At 42.3% G+C, this 23,652-nt stretch overlaps 1 protein-coding gene across 2 annotated transcripts in view; it reads right to left on the bottom strand.

Moving 5' to 3' along the window:
* The window catches only part of LOC148515100 (CD209 antigen-like protein C), a 122,601-nt gene that overhangs the window by 2,435 nt on the left and 96,514 nt on the right, over positions 1-23,652 (bottom strand). For both annotated transcript variants that reach the window (XM_088480445.1, XM_088480446.1), the window contains exon 10: positions 3,822-3,925. In XM_088480445.1, coding sequence (XP_088336571.1) covers positions 3,822-3,925 — 104 coding nt within the window. The remainder of the gene's footprint in view (positions 1-3,821; positions 3,926-23,652) is intronic.

Genomic DNA, 23,652 nt, shown 5'->3' with positions numbered 1-23,652 from the left:
TGTAAAAACCTCCCATGTCACATGTGCCATGACGCTACTTTGCTAATTATGCACTCCCATAAACCGTATGCACTCCCATAAAATGCCGTTCGCATAATTAGGCACGCATGCGTTCGGATCCCCACTCCCCCGTTTTCAAGCACCTTCCCCTGTTACCACCCACAAACGCCTCAATCTGTCACTCAAACTACCGACCTGGCTGTGTTCAAGGAGAGAGACATTTCTGATCGTAGCGGCTAGTTTGCGCACCGCATTGCGAACTTTACGCATGCGCAGTTTAGCGAACATCGGAGGCGTACGACCGTGCGGCCGCTTCCACCGACTCTGAATGAGGTCCATAGTGCTTTTAACTAACACATTTTTAAAATTCGGGGCTTTTTTGTATATGACAACAGGTTTGTCAGGTAACTCATTTTTCAGAATAGGATCAGCTTTTAAAATATGCCAATGCTTATTTAAAACCATTTCCAACTTTTTATAATCTTTATTGAACATTGGACCTCATTCAGAGCCACTCGCTATTTGCGGTCGCTCGTTCTAAAACAAGGGGTGGCTATTCAAATGAACCGTTCGCTGTTTGCAGTCTGTTCACGCCTCTATGTCTGAACGAGTGAACAAAACTTGCGTTCGTTTTTTGAAAAAATATGCCCCCTGGCCGCTCGCATCCTACGTCATGTCCGCTATTTATTAGATTAATCGAGTACATCGACCAGGGTATGAGCTGCTCGCTATTCTTGGGGCTGGTGTTTGCTACCACAATTTTCCGAGCAGTTCTGGCTCTAAAATAACCCAGTGACGTGGTCAATGACGCTGCTGTTTTAAATATGCACACCCATAATACGCCCGTTTTGACCTTTAAGCACGCCTGCGATCGGATCTCCACTCCCCGTTTTCAAGCACCTTCCCCTGTTACCACCCACATACGCCTCTTTCTGTCACTCAAATTATCAGGCATTCGCTATTTTGCGAGCACATGAATTTCGGCCGCACTGACTGGTTCGCGCATGCGTATTAAGATCCGTACGCATGCGCAGTTGGGCAAACATCGCTCGGAGCGAACGAGCAGCGACTTGCGTCCGGCTCTGAATCAGGGCCATAGTGACAAAAGATACGGAAAAATCTTTTTCTTGTATTTTTTGTTTTTTTACTAAAAAATGAATTTCGGCCGCACTGACTGGTTCGCGCATGCGTATTAAGATCCGTACGCATGCGCAGTTGGGCAAACATCACTCGGAGCGAACGAGCAGCGACTTGCGTCCGGCTCTGAATCAGGGCCATAGTGACAAAAGATACGGAAAAATCTTTTTCTTGTATTTTTTGTTTTTTTACTAAAAAATCTTCCCGTCTAGTCCTCTCGATATTTTGGAGGGTTTTTTCGATATTCTCCTTTTTATAGCCTTTATCTACAAACTGCATGACTAAAGATTGGACTTGTTCTTTATATACATCCTCACTGGTGCAATTGCGCTTTATTCTACAAAACTGACTATTAGGAACACCCTTTAGCCAGTTAGGATGATGACTACTACTAGTATGGATAAATGAATTGCTATCCGTGGGCTTAAAAAAGTTTTTTATGTATATCTTCAATTCCTTAATATATACAGTCAAATCTAAAAAATGTACATGTGTATCGCTAATAGTATAGGTCAACACAACCCCAAAGTTATTATTATCCAGGTTCTTTTGAAAAATGGAAAAAGCATCCAAACCACCTCTCCATACCATAATGATATCATCTATGTATCGATGGTATGCGACTAAACCCGCCCCCAGTTCCTGCCATACATGGACCTCCTCCCACATGCCCATGAAGATATTCGCGAAGCTGGGTGCAAATTTCGTCCCCATCGCCGTTCCAGACCGTTACACATAATGTCCATCTTTAAAGGTAAAATGATTGTTAACTAAAAGAAATTGTATACCTTCCAAAATAAAAGCTTTTGTATCCGTATCCAATGTTTCTACGTCTAATGCTTTTTTTACCGCATTTAATCCCACTTCATGTTGGATAATAATGTATAATGCCGATATATCGGCTGTTATCAATAGATCACCTTGTTTCCACTCTATGGCTTCTAACTTATTTATTGCATCAGTAATATCTCTAAGATATGCCTTAGCTTTGCAGGCTATAGGCTGCAGAAAGAAATCTATAATTTCGGATAGATTAGCTGTAGCAGATCCTATACCTGCTATAATTGGGCGTAATGGAGGATCTTCCACAATTTTGTAGATTTTTGGAAGTCCATAAATGACAGGCAAAATTGGATGCTCAATTGTTAAATATTGTTTCTCCTTTTCTGACAATACTCCATTTAATGTATATTTGTCTATTAAATTGTATAAATCCTTTTTAATATTTTCAATAGGATTCTTTTTTAAACAAATATATGTATTCTTATCTGCTAGCAAATCATACATTTTTTTCTCATATGTAGTGGCATCTAAAACAACTCCTCCTCCTCCCTTATCTGCTGCTTTAATTATAAATTATTTTTTGTCCTTCAATTTTTTCATGGCATCCCTTTCTATTTTTGAAATATTGGACATAAACTTATTATTTTTCCGGTTATTCTGCTTTGTATTATCACATAATTTTTCTAGATCTTCTGTGACTAACTTCCCATATGTTTCAACAAAGTTTCCTCTGCTGCTTACGGGATTAAAAATAGACTTCTTGTGAAAATTTATTTTCTCATTGCTGAAATCATTTTCCTCTTTTTTATCCGTAGAACAGGGGCTATTATTAAGTCCATTAGGTACAAGATATGCCTATTTGTGTATTTGTCTTAAAGTGTATTTAAACACGGATTTTGTTTTATAGTAAGCCTATTGCTTTAATTTTCCCTGTAATGTGTATATCTAATATTAAGACGGGAATATGGATACCGAACCTGCAGGGATCTTAAAAGGAAGGGGAGGTTTCAGGTCAACTATGCCTTGAGAAAGACCCGCAGAGGGTAGAAACGCGTTGGAAGTTGATCTGAGACAGGAGCCTATATCATTTATATATTCCACATATATCATCTTGCGTGTTAGACAGAGGCATACAGGTGAGAGCTGTTTGCCAGCATATTCAGGAGCCGCACTACATTGGCTGACACAGACCAACATTTGTGGGTGAGAGCCGCACACAGACGCGAGTGAGAGTCACGTGGTCCCATGAGGAGGAGTCTAAGAGAACGGTGACGGACTCGGGTGAGAGCCGAGCTCGGTATACATCCACCGCTATAGGAATTATTGTCCTGGATTGTCTCCTCACAGGATTTGTAGGATTCTTTTATTCTTATACACCTGGAAAAAAAGAGTCGCTGTGCCATGTGGGTGAGATTCCTGCAGTGTCCGGTAAGCCCACCCTGAACACATGCATATATTGTGGAGGAAAATATACAAAGTGTGCTATTATTTTTTCTGGAAAGACATTGTGATTTTTTCATTGTGGAAAAGGAGAGAAAATTTTTCTCTGATTTTTTTATCTAAAAAAGTTTGTGTATTAAAGTTTTATTTTATATGGAAAGATCATCGTCCTCTTTTTGGATCCGATTATGAACTTGTGGCAAAATTTTATCTAGAAATAGATTTTTGCTGTGGAAAAGATTATCCTAGAAGTTATATTGACGTTGGATTTTTGTCTCTGAGTACAAATTGAACAAATACAGCACTGTTTTCTGTTTGACATTGTGTGTATACACAAACCTGTTTTTAATTTGAATTAATTACACCTGGCTGATAGTTGTAAGTGAAATTACTACTGCAGTACGGAGCGCTTCTTTTTAAACCCATTTTTTCCTTATTAAATTGCTTCATTTATAACTTACGTGAACACTGGGGTCGTTCCATCCACCCAAATCCAGTCCTTTTTTTTGTCCTTTCTCAGCCCAATCCAGAACCTTTTATTTCCAATTACTGGTACCAATGCCTCCTGCAAAATGGTAACAGTTTTTATAAGCAGGGAAACCTCTCCACTAGAAATATGTAACAACCATTTATTGCCACATACAGCAGGGTAAAACAATATCTATACTAATATTATAAGAACATTCTGTCTATCTGTTTGTTCTAAGTTGGTGCAAAAAATCCGGAACCGATTTTTCAGTGGGAGAAGTGCTTTGGGCCTGCGTACATTTGATTAGGAAAGGCTACATAGCAGTCTGTACACAGGGCTCACAGTGACATAGGTGTGAGTGGTGGGTGAATAGGATAGGCTACATAGCAGTCTGTACACATGGCTCACAGTGACATAGGTGTGAGTGGTGGGTGAATAGGATAGGCTACATAGCAGTCTGTGCACAGGGCACACAGTGACATAGGTGTGAGTGGTGGGTGATTAGGATAGGCTACATAGCAGTCTGTGCACAGGGCACACAGTGACATAGGTGTGAGTGGTGGGTGATTAGGATAGGCTACATAGCAGTCTGTGCACAGGGCACACAGTGACAGTGGTGTGAGTGATGGGTGATTAGTATAGGTTAAATAACAGTCTGTGCACAGGGCTCACAGTGACATAGGTGTGAGTGGTGGGTGAATAGGATAGGTTACATAGCAGTCTGTGCACAGGGCTCACAGTAACATAGGTGTGAGTGGTGGATGAATAGGATAGGCTACATAGCAGTCTGTGCACAGGGCACACAGTGACATAGGTGTGAGTGGTGGATGAATAGGATAGGCTACATAGCAGTCTGTGCACAGGGATCACAGTGACATAGGTGTGAGTGGTGGATGAATAGGATAGGCTACATAGCAGTCTGTGCACAGGGCACACAGTGACATTGGTGTGAGAGGTGGGTGATTAGGATAGGCTACATAGTAGTCTGCGCACAGGGCACACAGTGACATAGGTGTGAGTGGTGGATGAATAGGATAGGCTACATAGCAGTCTGTGCACAGGGCACACAGTGACATAGGTGTGAGTGGTGGGTGAATAGGACAGGCTACATAGCAGTCTGTGCACAGGGCACACAGTGACATTGGTGTGAGTGGTGGGTGAATAGGACAGGCTACATAGCAGTCTGTGCACAGGGCACACAGTGACATTGGTGTGAGTGATGGGTGAATAGGATAGGCTACATAGCAGTCTGTGCACAGGGCACACAGTGACATTGGGGTGAGTGGTGGGTGAATAGGATAGGTTACATAGCAGTCTGTGCACAGGGTACACAGTGACATTGGTGTGAGTGGTGGGTGAATAGGATAGGCTACATAGCAGGCTGTGCACAGGGCACACAGTAACATAGCTGTGAGTGGTGGATGAATAGGATAGGCTACATAGCAGTCTGTGCACAGGGCACACAGTGACATTGGTGTGAGTGGTGGGTGATAGGCTACATAGCAGTCTATGTACAGGGCACACAGTGTGAGTGGTGGGTGAAGCCGCTGCTGCCACAAGTCTGTATAGCACTGCTAGTCACGTGGCCACTCCGCGTCAGGGCCCCTGTGCAAAGCAATACAGCTAGAACACCTCAAATAAAAAAAAATGTTGGCAGAAGCGATTTCATCGTGGGCGAAGCCGCAGGCAACAGCTAGTATAAACATAAAGCTAGCATAATATTTCGCTAGATATATTATGATGAAGAGATGGATGACAGGCAGGTACAGTACAGTCTGGTGGAGGAGCAAACACAAGCAAGAAGCCTAAGATTTTCTACTAGCTCACTGTAATGTAGGAATGGTCAAGGCAAAAACAAGTGTGGGAATGGTAATAAAAACATTAAAAAAATTGCTAAAAATCTATTTAATGCAGAGAATTCTAGTGACATCTGTACAATGTAGAAAGCATTCTGGTGACCAATATACAATACAGTGAACATTCTAGAAACCTCTGTATACTAGAGAGTTTATTGTAGTGCTTGCTATACAATACACAGACCACTCCAGTGACATACATACAGACGCGCCAAAAGACACGTCGGGCCCGGGTGAAGGGGGACGTGCCCTAGTCGCGGGAGATGTGGCCACGCCCCCTTAGGGGAAAAAATAAATAAAAATAATATTTTTGCAGCCTGCACCCCCCCCCTGCATACATACCATGAATAGAGCAGGATTTGCCATAGGTATTTTTGTAACCTGTATATTAGAGTTAATTCTAATGACCTGTAAACAATACACAGACTTCTGAATTTACGTGACCTCTGTACAATAGACAACATTCTAGTAACATCTATACCATACAGAGTATTAGGTGTCCTACATACAATACAGACATTACAGTATCCTAGTGAATGTACCAAACTGTGTAAATAAACACCTTATCTTAGTTATTTTCTCTTTATTCCCGGAAATTATTTTCCTCTGTATTTTCAAAAACATGTGTACATACAATGGGCGAGATGTAATAGGGTGCGAGTTTTGAAAAAGCACGAGTATAGAGCTATGCTCACACATTTTCAGAACTCACCCTATGTAATAGGGTGTGACAACATGTACAATAGACAACATTCTAGTAACATCTATACCATACAGAGTATTAGGTGTCCTACATACAATACAGACATTACAGTATCCTAGTGAATGTACCAAACTGTGTAAATAAACACCTTATCTTAGTTATTTTCTCTTTATTCCCGGAAATTATTTTCCTCTGTATTTTCAAAAACATGTGTACATACAATGGGCGAGATGTAATAGGGTGCGAGTTTTGAAAAAGCACGAGTATAGAGCTATGCTCACACATTTTCAGAACTCACCCTATGTAATAGGGTGTGGCAACATGAAAACTCACGTTTCTCACATCCCCACAAATCACAATGGGAAAAAACGCATCCAGATGTTTTGCCATTGTGAGCATAGAAATCAGGCAATGTAATAGAGTGCAAATGTTTCACTCGCACGCTATTACTGTCCAGGGCTGCCAAGAGAACTCCTGGGCCCTGGTACAGCAACTTCCAGGGCCCCCACCCCTAGAGGGGGTGTGGCCACAGCATTTTGGGGGTGTGGCATCCATTAAGCAGCTTCATTGAAACCAGCGAGTGCCGGACCTTGCATATATACTGTATGACACACACACATGTACAAACACATAATATATATGTTGTGACACAGTTGGTATAGGGGTCCCTCTCCGGGGGTAGATGGACTCCCTCTTTACACACAGCAGCCGTAGAAACAGGAGACAAGTCTGGGAATCTCGTACAAACTGGTCGGCGCCAGTCTTTATTGTTCCACACACAAAAATCTAAACAAAAGCATAAACATAAGTCCTAGCCCGGCTGGGCACTAACTACACAGCAGATTCCCTTGCTAAACAGTGGTAGGGCCTATTGCCCTCATCATCAACAAAACACGTGCACAGTACTTACAGGGTTTTAACCAATTGTCTCTGAACAGGCTAGACTGCCAGCTCCCCCCAGGTGTGAGAACACTCAGCCACAAACAAACCCAGCTTAAATCAGCCAGTTCCAGGTGGAAGCCCTAATGAGCCTGCTACCAGGCTGGAAGGCCCAAAACCTGGAGTGGCCTGTGGATGGAGCCCTCCCTCTCCTCACATCCTCACCCCCAGGTCCCATTCCGGCTTTTCACAGAAGCCGACATTACTAGTCTGCTTTTCTAACAGACTTCTCCTGGGGTTTTTTAAAAGACATAAGACAGGAATCTGGGACAAATATAGAAGCCATTCCACACTTCTCCAGTGCTTATATTACTGGAAGAGGATATTATAGTGTGATCACAAGAACAGACCTTGCATTACCTACAATATATTTTCCTGGCCACGACGCCAAAGTTCCACTACTTCTATATCTCAAGAACTGGCAACCACAGGAACTAGGTAGCAGGACCGACCCAATCAGTATGATGTTTAAATCACACAGTTCCAAGAGATCGGACTGGTGTAAAAAGGTTTTTAATGAAAATAATGAACCTGGCACAACAGAATTGGAGGACATAGACTCACTATTCTGGAACTTAGAAAAAGCACTCACCAAAGAAACTAAAATATGGTGTTACATTAAGGGACTAGAACATTACCTGAAAGTTAATCATATACCCAGAGGTCTTAGGATCCTGAAAAATCAGACTTTTGGATTGGAAGATTCCAGATTTAAGGAAGAGTAGGACTGTGTTCTACATGAATGTTCCTCCAATCTAATGAGACTCGTCATCAAAGAGAAAGACAAATTTCTTTGTAAATTGGAGGAAGATATTAAGATTAAGGAATCATCACTGAACAAATATAAGGACAGTGAAGACCTTAACATCAATCAGGAAACACTTACTAAAAAAATGGAAAGTATGGAAGATAATGTTATCAAAAATAAGGAAAGGAAATTCCAGAGGGACAAACAAGATTATGCTAATAACCGCGTGAAAAATTGGTCGAGATTCCGACCTCCACCCAGAGATCGCAGTATCCAATACCGGGAATCCAAACCATCAAATCCAAAGGCACGTACAAATAATAGGCCTAAAACAGAGAAACAGGTCTACTTCCAAAGAAGAGATCCGGTGGCTACTACGAATAGATTCTCTGCACTTAGCAGGAACAATTCAATTAACGAGGAGCTTTTTATCACCCGCCCTAATGAAAACCTACACTGACAACACATTGGAAATATCTAGCACGGGAAAATTTACCACATGCATCTCCGCTAAAAAGAAGATTACCAGACGAAGAGGAAAGAGAGGAGGTAGGAGGAAGAAACCCCAACAAAAGAAAACATTATCAGTAGACAAAGACCCCAGAGATCAAGGCATATTCAACCTGTCTTCACATACTCTAACAAAACCTGAAGTGTTAACACTAAGTAAAGGACTGACATATGCTCCAACACAAAAATTAAACAAATTTCAAATGTACATTGATATGAATAAGTTTATACGGAGATTGACATTAAAATGTCATTTTGCTAAGAATGAAAACGCAGCTATCATCAATTATAATTCCTTCAAATCTAACCTAAAACACTCCTCCAAATTTTATCCATTGGAGCCCAAAGGTCATCACTTGAATATTTTCTACGAATTGGTCAAAAAAGACCTATTGGACAGAGAAAATACAGACATCAAAAAACAAAATCTGACCAACGCAGAGAAACACGCCCTCAAAGAACTAAAAAATAACAAAGACCTGGTAATTAGAGCAGCCGATAAGGGAGGAGGGCTAGTGATCCAAAACAGGGAGGATTATGAAGAAGAGGCACTGAGTCTTCTCAATGATGTGAATTCTTATAAGCCACAACCTAAGGATCCCACAGAGCATTTTCTCAATTAACTCAGACCAATATTGGTACAAGCTCTCCATTTCATTCAATTTAATCTGCAAGGAGGAATACCAGTATATTCTGAATAATAATCCGATTATACCAATTTTTTATCATCTGCCCAAAATACACAAAAACATGGAGAAACCCCCAGGCAGACCAATTGTAGTTGGTATAGACTCCTTAACAGCAAATCTATCTAAATATGTGGATGTTTTTCTGAATCCCCAAGTTCAGAAACTTACCTCATACCTGAAGGATACTGTCAGTGTACTTAATATTATGGAACAATTGGAATGGAAATAAACTTATAAGTGGGTGACAGTGGATGTTTCATCATTATATACAGTCAGGTGCATAAATATTGGGACATTGACAGAATTTTCATATTTTGGCCACTATTCACCACCACAATGGCTTTGAAATAAAACAAACAAGATGTGCTTTAACTGCAGACTTTCAGAATTAATTTGAGGGTAATTACATCCAAATTAGGTGATCGGTGTAGGAATTACAATGGTTTCTATATGTGCCTCCCACTTTTTAAGGGGCCAAAAGTAATGGGACAAACTAAACAATCCTAAATCAAACTTTCACTTTTTAATACTTTGTTGCAAATGCTTTGCAGGCAATTACAGCCTGAAGTCTGGAACGCATAGACATCACCAGATGTCTATTAAAATTACGGATACAGGAACATCTTCGTAATATTAAAAACAAGGTGGAAAGTCATTCATTATCAAAACACTTTCTCGGTCATCATAATGCCTCTACAGATACTTTTACCTATAAAGCTATTGAAAATGTCCCCTTGGGTCCTAGAGGTGGAGACTTGTTAAAATTACTCTCACAGAGCGAGATGTATTGGATATATGAATTGAACACATTACATCCACATGGACATAATGAAAGTTATGAAATTGCACCATTTTTATAATTTTTATAGATGTTCAAGTACTCCTTTTAATTCTCCACCCCAATGTTTTATGCAGTTATTAAGTATTCTGCACAAGTTTTTTTCGAGAAGGTTTTTAGATAATATTTTGTAGAGAGTTATTTTAATAATTTTAAGGATTTTTAGGGATTTTTTTATTTAAATTTTAAAAAACTTTTTGTATTATTATCATAATTGTATCTCTAATATTTGTTTCAATACTGTCTTTGGATTCATAATATATCAACACGCGGTTACAATATAACAGTCTTTTATACACTGGGGATCCTGCCTTCTTCCTAGTAGAATTGCATCTAACTACTATGTATTGGATGAATCACCAACAAAATGGCGCCTCTCATGGTAAAGACTAAGTAGCCTGTACTTGATATAAACAGCACAGAGACAATAGAGGGCGGGATCAGTCAGGTATATTAGGAGACTCAGAATAAGGTCCCTCATAACCCCTGAGGAAGCCTATGAGGCGAAGCATGTTGGGAATTCTATCCAATACCATGCACCATTAAGAGACTATCCTGTATATCCCTGGAAATCACGATTCTACAAGAAAACTCTCCCTTAGGACTAGCCACCTTGTCTTTAAGATAAGTTTTTGAATTTCTATTATAACACTGTTTTAAAAATTATTTACCATGAAATAAAAAACATTAACAATTGGATACTAGTGACTGTAGTTCACTTTTAATGATATCCAAATTGGTGGCATACTGGAGTCGGGGGAAGAGAGCAATTAGAAAGGTGGAACGTGAGGGATTCCTGTCTAAAGACGGATTTATTGTTACGCTTAATATACAAGTGTACTTATGGTACGGGTACTCACTTCTAAAAAATGTTCATTGTATTATTTGATAATACCACACTATCAGGCGCTTGTCCCCTCTCTCTTCTTCTAAATATATATATATATATATATATATATAAACGCACACGCTATATATATATATATATATATATATATATTACACTTCGGGGAATCCGGTACTGGAATCCTGACACCTGTCAGAATCCCAGCATCCAGACCGCTGGCATCCCGAAGGTAAGTAGCAGGGTGAGGAGAGGTAGAGGTTAGGCACTAGGGGAAGGGTTAGGGAAATGCACTAAGGGGGGAGGGTTAGGTTTAGGGAGCGGGGAGGTTAGGTTCAGGTACTATGGGGGGAGGTTAGGGTTAGACACTGGGGAGGGTGGTTTAAGGAAAGGGGGAGGGTTAGGATACCGACTGGCAGGTGTCAGTATCCTAACCCTGTCGGGATGCTGACTGCCAGGATCCCAAGCACTGGCATCCATTAGAGATGAGCGAGGTCCGGATCTCAGAGATCCGAACCCACCCGAATTTCGGAGATCTGGGGAGATCTGAGCTATGCTCGGATCTCCCTGCCTGCCCTTCACCCGAGGCAAAACCTTGTGACCCCGCTGTCGGGTCGCGAGGTTTTGTATTGAGCGAGCTTAACACTGATTGGCTGAGAGAGCCGTCTGTCACGGCTCTCAGCCAATCAACGTTAGGCCCATTGAAAATGCACACAGAAGAAAAAGATGGCGCCCACCATCCCCCACCGCCTGACACCACCGGCACCCCCCGCTGCCAACACCGCCAACACCCCTGCACTGCCGACACTGTCAGCACACATGCACTGAGGACACCGCTGGCACCCCCACTCTGCCGACACCACCGGCACCCTGCATTGCGAACACAGCTGCACTGCCGACACAGTCAGCAAACCTGCACTGAGGATACCGCTGGCACCCCCGCTCTGCCGACACCGCCGGCACCCTGCAGGCGAACTCAGTTGCACTGCCGACATAGTCAGCAAACCTGCACTGAGGATACCGCTGGAGCCCCCGCTCTGCCGACACAGCCAGCACCCTGCATTGAGAACACATCTGCACTGCCGACACAGTCAGCAAACCTGCACTGAGGACACCGCCGGCACGCCCGCTCTGCTGACACCGCCGGTACCCTTCACTAAGAACACTGCCAGCACCGCAGCACTGCCATTCCATGTACTGAGGACACCTCCAGCAACCCCTGCACTGCCGACACAGCCAGCAAAACTGCACTAAAGACACTGCTGGCACCCCCGCACTGCCGGCACAGCCAGCAAACCTGCACTAAAGACACTGCTGGCACCCCCGCACTGCCGGCACAGCCAGCAAACCTGCACTAAAGACACCGCTAGCACCCCCGCACTGCCAACATCAACGGTACCCTTCACTGAGGACACTGCCAGCACCGCAGCACTGCCATTCCATGTACCGAGGACACCGTCAGCAACCCCGCTCTGCCAACACTGCTGTCGCAGTAAGTGCACTATTGGTGTATCCAACCCACACTGTATAACACACTGTATCATGTTGGAAATTAGAAGCTGAACTGCCACATGTTAGTGCCGCCCACTGTATAACTTAGCTTAGTCAGCCAGCTAGCTGGATGCAACCTTTTGGTCTTAACTAGATGAAACAAATAATATTGTGAGGTGGTCAAAATTGATTGGAAATTACTGGAATTTAATGTTATTAAGGTTAATTATACTGTAGGAACAAAATCAGGCCCATTTTATATGATTTTAGCTGTTTTTATGATTTTATAGGAAATAATCCAGATCCAAAACCAAAACACGAAAACAAAACACGGAGGTGAGGTTTTGGCAAAACCAATCCAGAACCAAAACACGAGGGTCGAAGCACATCTCTACTATATATATCTATGATATATATATACACAGTATATATAATATAACATATATATATATATATACACATATGATATATATCATATATATATTATATAGGATAGGTACAAAATGAGGTGCACTCACCAGTCTTCAAGTAGATTTAAAAGTTTGTTTCTTTATTCACAGCATAGGTACAGACAGCATCATCGACGTTTCAGTCCTACTTTGGACTTTTATCAAGATACATAAACATACCTCCCAACATGACCCTCTCCAGTAGGGACACAATGCTCTGGTCCAGGACTTCCCTGGTAATTTATGATTGGTGGCAGCTCCAGGTGTGGGGATGCAGCGCAATCCAAAATTCAAATAGGGGAGTCACACCAACTGCCAGTGAGTCCCAGCCAGTGGTATTTGGCAGCATGTGAAATGACAGTTGTTGTGACTCCCCTATTTGAATTTTGAACTGCGCTGCAGCCCCGCCTCTTACCAGTGAAGTCCAGGACCAGAGCATTGTGTCCCTCCTGGAGAGGGTCATGTTGGGAGGTATGCATAAACAATCCCTCCACCCCATATATATACACCTGAGTTTAATTGGAATATAAGGGAGAAGCACACCCACCAATCAAGGGTAGCATAATATTTAGCACAATTAAAACATACATAAAATGCATCAGCACAACGTGTGTATTACACACTATCTATATGATCTAATCCAATATCGCTGTACAGCTGAAGACAATATTTATTCATTCTAAATGTCACATTTACCTCTGTACGACTCCCCGGCTCCTTCCCGCTGTAGGCGCCATTGCATGACATCACAGTGAGTCGCCGGGTTGTTTCTGCGTTCCTAGGCAATGCTGAGGCAAACTGCGTTACCTAGCAACGCCGCTACTCACTACCAACTAACGGAAGCCCAAATGGGGCAATCACATTGGAGAGAGTATGCACTATATATTGTATACTATGTGGCTAATCAGTGATTAACAGTGCTATCATTCAGGTCAGTATAGTCTGACCGGAGACACAATGGATATATTATACTTCATATAGATAGAGACTATCAAGTCTCCTAATTTGTATAATTTAGGATATGGTCACAAACTGTATCAGAGCCAAAAAAGTATCAAGGAAAAAAGAAGAAAAATTATTAAAAAAATAAAATAAATAAACAAAGCCAAAATAGTAAATAAAAAGTAAAAAATAGAAAGTCAGTGTCCAATATCAATTAGGAGGATTCCATCTTGTCACAAAATCCACACAGTCCAGTCATCCGATCAAATACAAAGTATTCTCAGCATCCTAATTCAAAAAGATGCTATATTGTATAGAGCAGTGGTTCCCAAACTATGCGCCGCGGCACCCTGTGGTGCCTCGGGACACTTGCAGGGGTGCCTCAGGTTGGTGGTCCAGCACCAAATCAAATTCTTTATGGTCAATGTAATGTAAATAAGTGCACAAACAGAAGCGCAAACCTGTCCACCACTATATAACCAAACCTAAGGATAACGTATAAGCACTATTTACTTCACTGCATTTTTTGGGGAATTTATCAAAACCAAACTTTTGGCTTAGATGTGCCGTGAAAACAAAGCTGATGCACTAGGGCGCCGTGATTCATAAAAGATTGGGAAACACTGGTATATAGTCATTTAATCCTCTTGGCCAGATCGTATCTAATTTAAAGATCCAACTTGCTTCCCTTTTAAGTAGCAGCTTATCTCTATTACCACCTCTCTTGGGTGGTGGTACCCAATCAATCGCCATACACCTGAGGGATGCCAGAGGGTGTTGTGCCTCCAAAAAATGTTTAGCGACTGGTTTATCAGTCGAGCCCATTGTCAATCCAGATCTAATTGATGATCTATGATTTGCCATTCTTTCATGTAGGGGACAGACTGACTTTCCAACATATACCAGGGAGCATGGGCACCAAAGTATATAGATCACATGATCTGATGTACATGTCAGTCGATGTGTAATTTTTATTCTACGGCCTGTATGTGGGTGATAAAAAGAATCGCCAGCCATTATACTCCTGCATATGTCATACAGTTTGTACACCGAACACAGTCAGTTTTTACAGATGTTAGCCATGTGGTATTTTCACGTGTAGGAAGGTCCTTTAAGTTTGAGCCCCTCTTGTAGCTTATAAGTGGGGTCTTGGGTAAACGACCTTTAAAGACAGGGTCGGTGGCAGCTATTGGCCAATGCTGTTTAATAGCCTTTTTAAGAGCAATACCTGCTGTGTTGAAGGTGGTTGTGACAACAAAGGGTGGTTGAGTAGTTTTCCTTTTTTCTTTTGTTCCCATGTATATGGATATTGCGGGCTTTAGTGAGGCAATTGTTCACTATATCATTCGTATATCCCCTCTCCAAGAAACGTAGTTTCATCTCATTCAATTGTAGTTCTATGGTCTCTGTTTCTGAGTTGTTTCTCAAAACTCTCAAAAATGGAGAAACTGGGAAGTTACGTTTCAAAGGTATAGGGTGGTGGCTATTATATTGGAGGAGTGTATTACGGTCTGTCACTTTCCTAAACAGTTTGTGACCATATCCCCCATTGGTGGTAAATATTGTTACATCAAGGAAGTTGATCACAATGGCACTGGACTCCATGGTGAATCTAATCGGGGTATCCAGTCCATTAAGCTCAAACAACATATTTTGTAGTGCCCCTGTGGTGCCCTTCCAGAGAAAGAACACGTCATCAATAAAGCATCGATAATATTCAATATTACCTCCAAACCGCGGGTAGATGTACTGTCGCTCGTAAGAATCCATATATAGGTTGGTGTATGCTGGGGCTAAATTGCTACCCAGAGCGGTTCCCGCGGTTTGGAAGTAGTAGCGGTCACCATATTTAAAGAAGTTACATGTCAAGGTCAATTCTATTCTATATGATTCCCAGTATGGGATCGCAGAAGCACATTTCTTACAGTGTCAATGCCCTCACAGTGTGGTGTAACCGTATAAAGGGACGTAACATCCATAGTTATCAACAAGGCTCCCTCACATCTAAGTAGTGTCATAATACCTCAAATTAAGTAATTTGTATCCTGTATATAACTATCTGTAGTCTTTACGCTAGTTTGTAGGAAGCCATCAAGGTACTTTGCCACAGGTGAAAACAGTGAATTGCAGGCCAAGATATTGTAGCTCATGCACTAATGTGATGGATGCATTATATTTATAAATGAATTATAAAGAATACATTTACAGCTTTCATCAGCAGCAGCACAAGTCACTCACAGTTTTATAGCAGTCAGTGGCTCTTGCTGTGCTCCTCCCTCAGTCACACATATATGGATACCTATTTAAAACCTCTATGCAAATCCTGTCTATACCTTCTTAAATTGTCGCTATTTAGCGTAATGAGTCAAACAGTAAATAAATGCTTTCAGACTTTGAGTGTGGTTCCAAAGTACAAAAAGTTATTATTCAATATAAAAACAGATGGTTACACGCTGTGATCTAAAGACAATTAGTGCAAATAAATCATACAGACCCAAGGTACAGTTGTTACATACGGATGCGCTCTGGACCCAGATACCGGCATCAGCATAGAAACCTCCGCCAACAGCACAGCAAGAAGACTGAGGTCCGAGTTCAGAGAGCCCACATATATACTCTTTACAGGGATAGGCAATACAATAGACAAGTTTGGCATGATTCCATTGGTTCTTCTTAAAGGTGCTTCTGTAACAGGATAGTTCATAGGTCAATTCGAATGAACACAAACAGCCTCCAACAACCCTTTGTGTCCTTTTTCCGCTGCATGCTAATCTAAGCTGACAACATTACAGAGTACATTTTAATGTTTTAACTCTCTATAGTCCATAGTTTGCAGATGCATGTTGCGATCTTCTCACCGATGATACCGGAAATCTGTTGAGACACAGTGGATCAGTACAACACCAAACACGGTCTGCTTACCATGTACTAAACCTTAGATATCAAATAACCTTTATTACACAACATTAATAATTACTGAATAAACCTTGAATATTACACTTTAATGCTAGGGAACCTTTTATGTAAGTGTGCAGTGTGTAAGTATTGGGGAATTGAGAAAAGACGCTAGTTAGCGCTGTGCGACTACGTGTTTTTTTGGAGTCTACCTTGGTATGTGTTTTGCAGGGTTGATCATTTTATATGTTTTAGTGACTGTCTGTATTTAATGATGAGGACTTTTAACTTCTTTCTATTGCGTGGGAATCACACTACGCTAAATAATAGCATCGCCGTATGTACCTATAATGGCTGGGCGGCCAGTCACAAAATGCTGTCTCATTGCCATTCGCAAAATGGCGTTGCCCCGATCTAATTTTACACCGATCCTGTCTCAGCCAATTATCTGGCTTCGACAGTCTACCCTTTGATAGCAAACAACATGCTATCATACTCTGATCTAAAAACTAATTCAGGCTTACATTATGACATATATTATTCAATGCTATATTATGGGATGGCACAAGGTGGTTCTTAATCCATCAAGAATGTGTCTCTAGGAGGGGACATAAAACTACCCTTATACGCACACCGTGGATTTTGGAAGATCATGGGAAAGATGTGGGGATGCACCAATTCTATAAAAAAAAAGTCTTGAGGGGGGAATTGGGACTTACATTATTTTAGATGTTTTAAAATAACATTTTAATAACACATTTTATTCATATCTAAATCTTATACATTATACGATGGTACCTTCTAGTTCAGGGTTGTAATGCAGTCCTACATTCACCTCAGTATTCATATTGTTACTACTGGTCACCATCATAATTTCATTCTTCCGGTTTACCTTATCTTTACATTTTCCGCATTTCAACACAGTAGGAACACACCTGACACATAAGCCAATTACTATGATGACAACCAGTATGAGGATCAGGAGTTTACCTATACTCACAATCATTTCCTGGACCCACTCTCCTAGACCTGAGAACCATTTCACTGGGTTCAACCATGAAACCCATTCCTCTACCTTCTCCTCTACTTCAGCCACTGAAGCATTATGTTTTTTTCGAAATTCCCATTTCAGCTGCAGAATTTCATCCATCTTCTGGTCTATCACCTCCTTGGGGTTGCTGGTATCATTTGTAATGTAAGTGCAACACTTTACTCCAAATTGGGTGGCCAAAGTTACGCAATACCCTCCAGTGACAGCTGTTAAATAATTTAACACTAGTCTATGTTGCACAAGTTCTTTCTTGTAAGCTTGCAACTCCCTACCTGTATACCTAAACGTGTCATCATACATCTCGGTGATATCTATTAATTTAGCAAGATCTTGGATATAAGTAAATTTAGTTTACCCCGAGCGATCCTGGTAGGATCCAGTGCTACCAAAACTTGAAAGCCACTTGTCTCACTAATTAACTGTGTGGTTTTATGCACATCACCAGGTATCATATTTCTTTTGTCTCTGTGCTCATACTGTGTGTGAAAATATGGTGATGGTGTGTTTTTATGAATACCAAGCATTTCACCATGTGTGAGGGTCATAACCTCTGGGACTACTCTTTCCAGGTAACACAAACCTTCGGAACTCGGAGAGAGCCACTTATACACTTTCCTTCCACATATAAAATATACGTCATCGGGGAGAACATAAGGAATAGTATGCATCATGATCATCAAACACATTTCCCTCACAAATTATCCTATCTCAGGTTCTCCCATCTGGCAAATACATGTTTCTGGTTGTATAACCTTAGCACAGTACCCTTCTGGTATTCTACCAATCATTTATTTGGTGTTACTCAGTGTATATTTATACCGGAAGTGTCTTCCACCTGACCTAATTTTGCGTAACAGTTCATAATTCATAGGCTCACGGTCAGCTCTTTGTGAGAAGGTCATCGTCTGGTTATTCCCAGTCACCTCCCAACTTCCTGGTTCTTTGGAGTTGGTGATGTTTAAACATATAAGTGTTTTATCTGCCTGGTACTGGTGGAGTTTAAAATGGGGTGGTTTGGTAGTAAGATATTTTCAATCCAGTGCCTTCCCTTTTTGCAATTCTGAAATCTCAGATATGTTTAATGGGAATGGCACTAATCCTACATTATGTTGTCCTTGGGGCACGTGAGAGCACACCCAACAGTCGGTTTGGTTCAAAATTTTGCCCACCATGGTGTGATAATCCTTTAAAGGATACCTACTCCAATACTGGTTATACTTAGGTTGACACTGTCGGATGCATCTCTCATTGACTACGGACCCACAGAACTCACACATACAATAATCCTCAGACGATAGACCTTCACACTGTCTCTGAGTATCCAGAATAGCAGATCTCTTAACAATTACTGTACTAAGATTGGTCAAACACTCCCCTGATTGGCATAGCACTCTTCCTCTCGACTCCACTCCATCAATACTGCAATTAGCTCCCATCTCCTCTATCGGTCCCTCGTCACAGAAACCAGAGATCCCCAAACAAACCAGGATGATGGAAACTCTGGAAGAGAATACAAAAATGAACACAGCTGACCAGTCCATTGCCGTAGCATGGCCTACAAATTTCTTTTTAGCTCAGATATCTCACTGCAACCTTTTAACCCTCCTGGAACAAGCTCGCGATCGAAAGGTCCACGTTAGCTGCCTCGTCTCCGCCTTGTTTCACCACCGGTTGGTTGACCTTCTTGCAGTGAGTGGAATGGACCCAGGTATCTCTCTCGGTCACCTTCAAAGATGTGGTACTCGTCAGCAACACCTGATACGGACCTTCCCAACGATCAGTCAAACAACCTGAACGTGAAGAAATTTCTGATCATAACATATTCTCCAGGTTCAACATCATGACAGTTTGTTTCAGGCATATCATTCGACAACAATTTCAGTTTCTGCTGTTGCTGTTTTCACTGTTTACTCATTGTTATAAGATACCTTACAGTTACCTCGTTGTTACCTTTCAAGTCTTCCTGTGGACTTATAATCAAATGAGGTTATCTACCAAACAGTATTTCAAAGGGGGACAGATTTAGAGGGGGTCTAGGAGTGGTCCTTATGCTATGTAGGACCAACGGTAATGCTTCTGGCCATCCTAGTCCAGTCTCTGCCATGATCTTACTTAATTTATTTTTAATAGTACCGTTCATCCTCTCCACCTTGGCACTGGCTTGCGGTTGGTAGGGGGTATGAGGTCGACTATTAATACCCATCAGTTTACACATATTTTGAAAAACATCACCTGTGAAATGAGTAGCCCTATCACGCTCGATAATTTTAGGGATACCGTACCTGCACAAACTCCTGAACAATTTACTTGGCAGTAAACGCGGCAGTATTAGTGGCAGCTGGGTATGCCTCAACCCAATTGGAAAACACATCAGTGCACACTAATACATACTTGAGATTCCTGCAGAGTGGTAATTGGATGAAATCAATTTGTATTACCTGGAAAGGTCAGTCAGTGGGAGGAATGTGGGATGGTTCGGTAGGGAGAAGAAAAACCCGGTGCGCACCAGTATGCTCTCACCAATTTACACATACCTTGCTTTCCCAAATGAGTCAGACCGTGCGCTGCTTCAGCCAGGCTTGGGTAGTATGCTTTGGGAGCCACTGGCTTACCTTGTCCATCTCCCCAGAGTCCAGAGGACTCTTGCCCACATCCCTTGGACCTCCAGACTGACTTTTCCTGGATAGAACACAAATTTTGCATCTCAATTAATTTCAGCATATCAATTGTTTGAAAAGTCATGATTTGTTCAGTTGGTACATTCATTTTTAACCCTGCTGCCCATTTTGCAGCTTTGTCTGCCCTGTTGTTGCCCAGTGACACCGGATCATCCTCACATGTATGGGCTTTACAATTAATTACCGCCACTGTTTTAGGCAATTGGATTGCTGTTAGTAGTCCTTTTATATGTCTGGAATGTGCAATTGGTGTGCCTGCTGCTGTCAAAAATTTTCTCAGACGCCATAGAGAGACGAAATCGTGTACTACCCCGAAGGCGTACCTCGAGTCAGTGTAGATATTAGCAGATTTACCTTCCGCTAATTCACACACCCTCTTTAGTGCCACCAGTTCCGCCACTTGGGCCGAGTGTGGTGGGCCTAAAGGTTCGGCTTCTATGATGACTTCGTCATTTACCACAGCATAACCTGTACATAACTCTCCAGTGTCAGTTTGTCTATGACAACTCCCATCCGTGTAAAATGTCACATCTACATTTTCTAAAGGTGTATCCCGTATGTCAGGTCTTGCAGTAAAGGTTTGATTCAGATATTCCATATAATCATGTGCATCAATATACCTGCAGAACTCACCTTTCGCCAGTGACTCACCTCTCTCCACCCTTTGTGCATCATGTTGCACATATGGTAAATACGTAGCTGGATTTAATGTTCTGCACCTTTTGATGGTGATGTTTGCAGGTGCTATTAAGGCTAGTTCCCATTTTGTGAACCTAGCTGAGAAGACATGTCTGGTTTGGGCAGAGTTTAGCAAAGCAAATACAGCATGGGGAGTATAGACAATCATATCATGGATTAGTACCACATCCTCACTCTTACTCACCAATAGAGCAGTTGCTGCTACACTTCTTAAACACGTTGGGAGTGATCTTGCCACAGTGTCCAATTGTGCACTGTAGTATGCTACGGGCCTACTGGCATCACCATGTTTTTGTGTGAGGACACCTGCAGCACAACCATCAGCTTCCGTACAATACAAATCAAAGGGTTTTTCATAATCAGGAATTCCCAATGCAGGTGCTCTTGTCAGACTATACTTAAGATTAAGGAAAGCCTGCTCTGACACGATCAGGCTTTGAGGAAGAGCCTAAGGACCTCATTCAGAGGTGGTCGTTAGTTGCAAGCGGTTGCCCTGAATCAGGGCGGCCGCTTGCATCCTGAACGACCGCCTCCTTGTCAATCGCTAAGCTGTGGGTTAACACCCACAGGTCTAGCAACCAACATGGGTGATGGTCGCGATGGTCAAGACCATCGCGACCATCGGGGTTTTCGACCAGACCCTAAGGTTGGGTCTGGGCACTCGTAAGCCCCAGGGAGCTTCCTGCTCTGATCGAGCAGGAAGCTCCCCACTGACATCAGCAATGATGTCAGTGGGGCCGCCCCCAAACGGCAAGTGTTCCGGCGGGAACGCCTCTGTTTGGGCAGGCACACCCCCTGCCCACCTCCCAAATGGGGCGAGCTGTCACTCACCATCAACAGCTTGCCCCGTCTGCTGCGAGACCCCTAGCGACAGAGCGTCCGTTGCTATCCTGGTCTCACGCATGCGCATGACGGAGCCGGCTCCGTCGTGCGCATGCCCAGTGGGGCAACATCGAGTTGGTTGCGAGCGCTCAGCGCTCGCGACCGACTCTGAATGACCCCCTAAGTCCTGTAATGGCAAGGCCAAAATAGAAAAACCTGGGATCCACATTCTGCAGTATCCACACATTCCCAAGAAGGTACGAATTTGCTGTTGATTCTGCGGCAGTGTCATGTTCTGTATGGCCTGGATTCTGTCATTTGTCAGATGTCATAATCCCTGGGTTAGGCAATGTCCCAAGTATTTAACCCTGGACTGGCATGGCTGTAATTTGTCCTTAGCAACCTTGTGTCCTGTTTGCGAGAGATGAAGCAATAAAAGTTTAGTATCATTTAAACATGACATAAACGAATCAGTGCATAACAATAAATCGTCCACATATTGGATTAGAACAGATCCGTTGGTAGGTTGAAAAGATTGTAAACAGTCATGTAAGGCCTGGGAGAAGATACTGGGGCTGTCTATGAAACCCTGGGGTAATCGTTTCCATGTGTATTGTACACCCCTGTATGTAAAAGCGAATAGGTACTGACAGTCAGGATGAAGAGGTACAGAGAAGAAATCAGAACAGAGGTCAATGACAGTGAAATGGGTTGCATTGGGTGGGATCTGCATAAGAATGACAGCTGGATTTGGCACTACGGGAAATTGGCTCTCTACTACCTTATTAACCCCTCTAAGGTCTTGTGCCAGCCTATAACCCCTAACACCACTCTTCTTTACAGGAAAGATGGGACTGTTGGCTACACTTGCTGTACGAACTAAAATTCCATGCTGTAACAATCGCTCAATTATGGGATAAACCCCTAATTCTACTTCCTGTTTTAATGGGTACAGGGGAATTTTAGCAGCTTGCCTACCACTTTTTAGATTTACCATTACGGGACTTATGTTTGCCATTAATCCAGTGTCCTGTCCATCCTTGGTCCAAAGTGAATCTGGAATTTGGGATAAGATTTGATCTACCTGAGATGGATTTTTACCTGTACCAGTAGAGTGATACATTATTCTTTGGGGAGGGTCCAACATATCCATCACCTCGTGCGCAACTCTCTCTGGGATATCCAGGAATATACCATCTGGGGTACAATATATGACACATCCCATCTTACATAACAAATCCCTTCCCAGTAGGTTAGTAGGAGCCGCTGCTGCCAGGAGGAAAGAATGCCTGGTATGCAATGGGTCGATAGTGACCTCTGTGGATTTTGTTAAAGGATAATGTTGCACAATACCCGTTACACCTATTGTTGGTACTGTCTTGCTGGTTACCTGTAAGTTAGCGCTAACTTACAGGTAACCAGCAAGACAGTACCAGCTACATACTAAGGATATTTAGTACCAGCTACATCAACCATCATCACCGGTTCTTCCCTAGTACTTCCCGTTAACCTGACTATCTGTAGACTACAGGAATGACCTGACCCCATCGTTGACTCTCACCCTCCAATACAGTATTTACGGCTACAATTGGAGCTGGTGACTGCTGAAAATTCCCTGTACTCTGTGTATATCCCTTATGAGGATATCCAGGTAATCCCTGGTTAGGGG

Source organism: Taudactylus pleione, unplaced genomic scaffold (genome assembly GCF_031769625.1).
Source record: "Taudactylus pleione unplaced genomic scaffold, aTauple2 ptg000253l, whole genome shotgun sequence".
In the NCBI taxonomy this organism is placed as follows: Eukaryota; Metazoa; Chordata; class Amphibia; order Anura; family Myobatrachidae; genus Taudactylus; species Taudactylus pleione.
The sequence above is the reverse complement of the archived record's forward strand: the minus strand, read 5'-3'. Positions and strand labels throughout refer to the sequence as shown.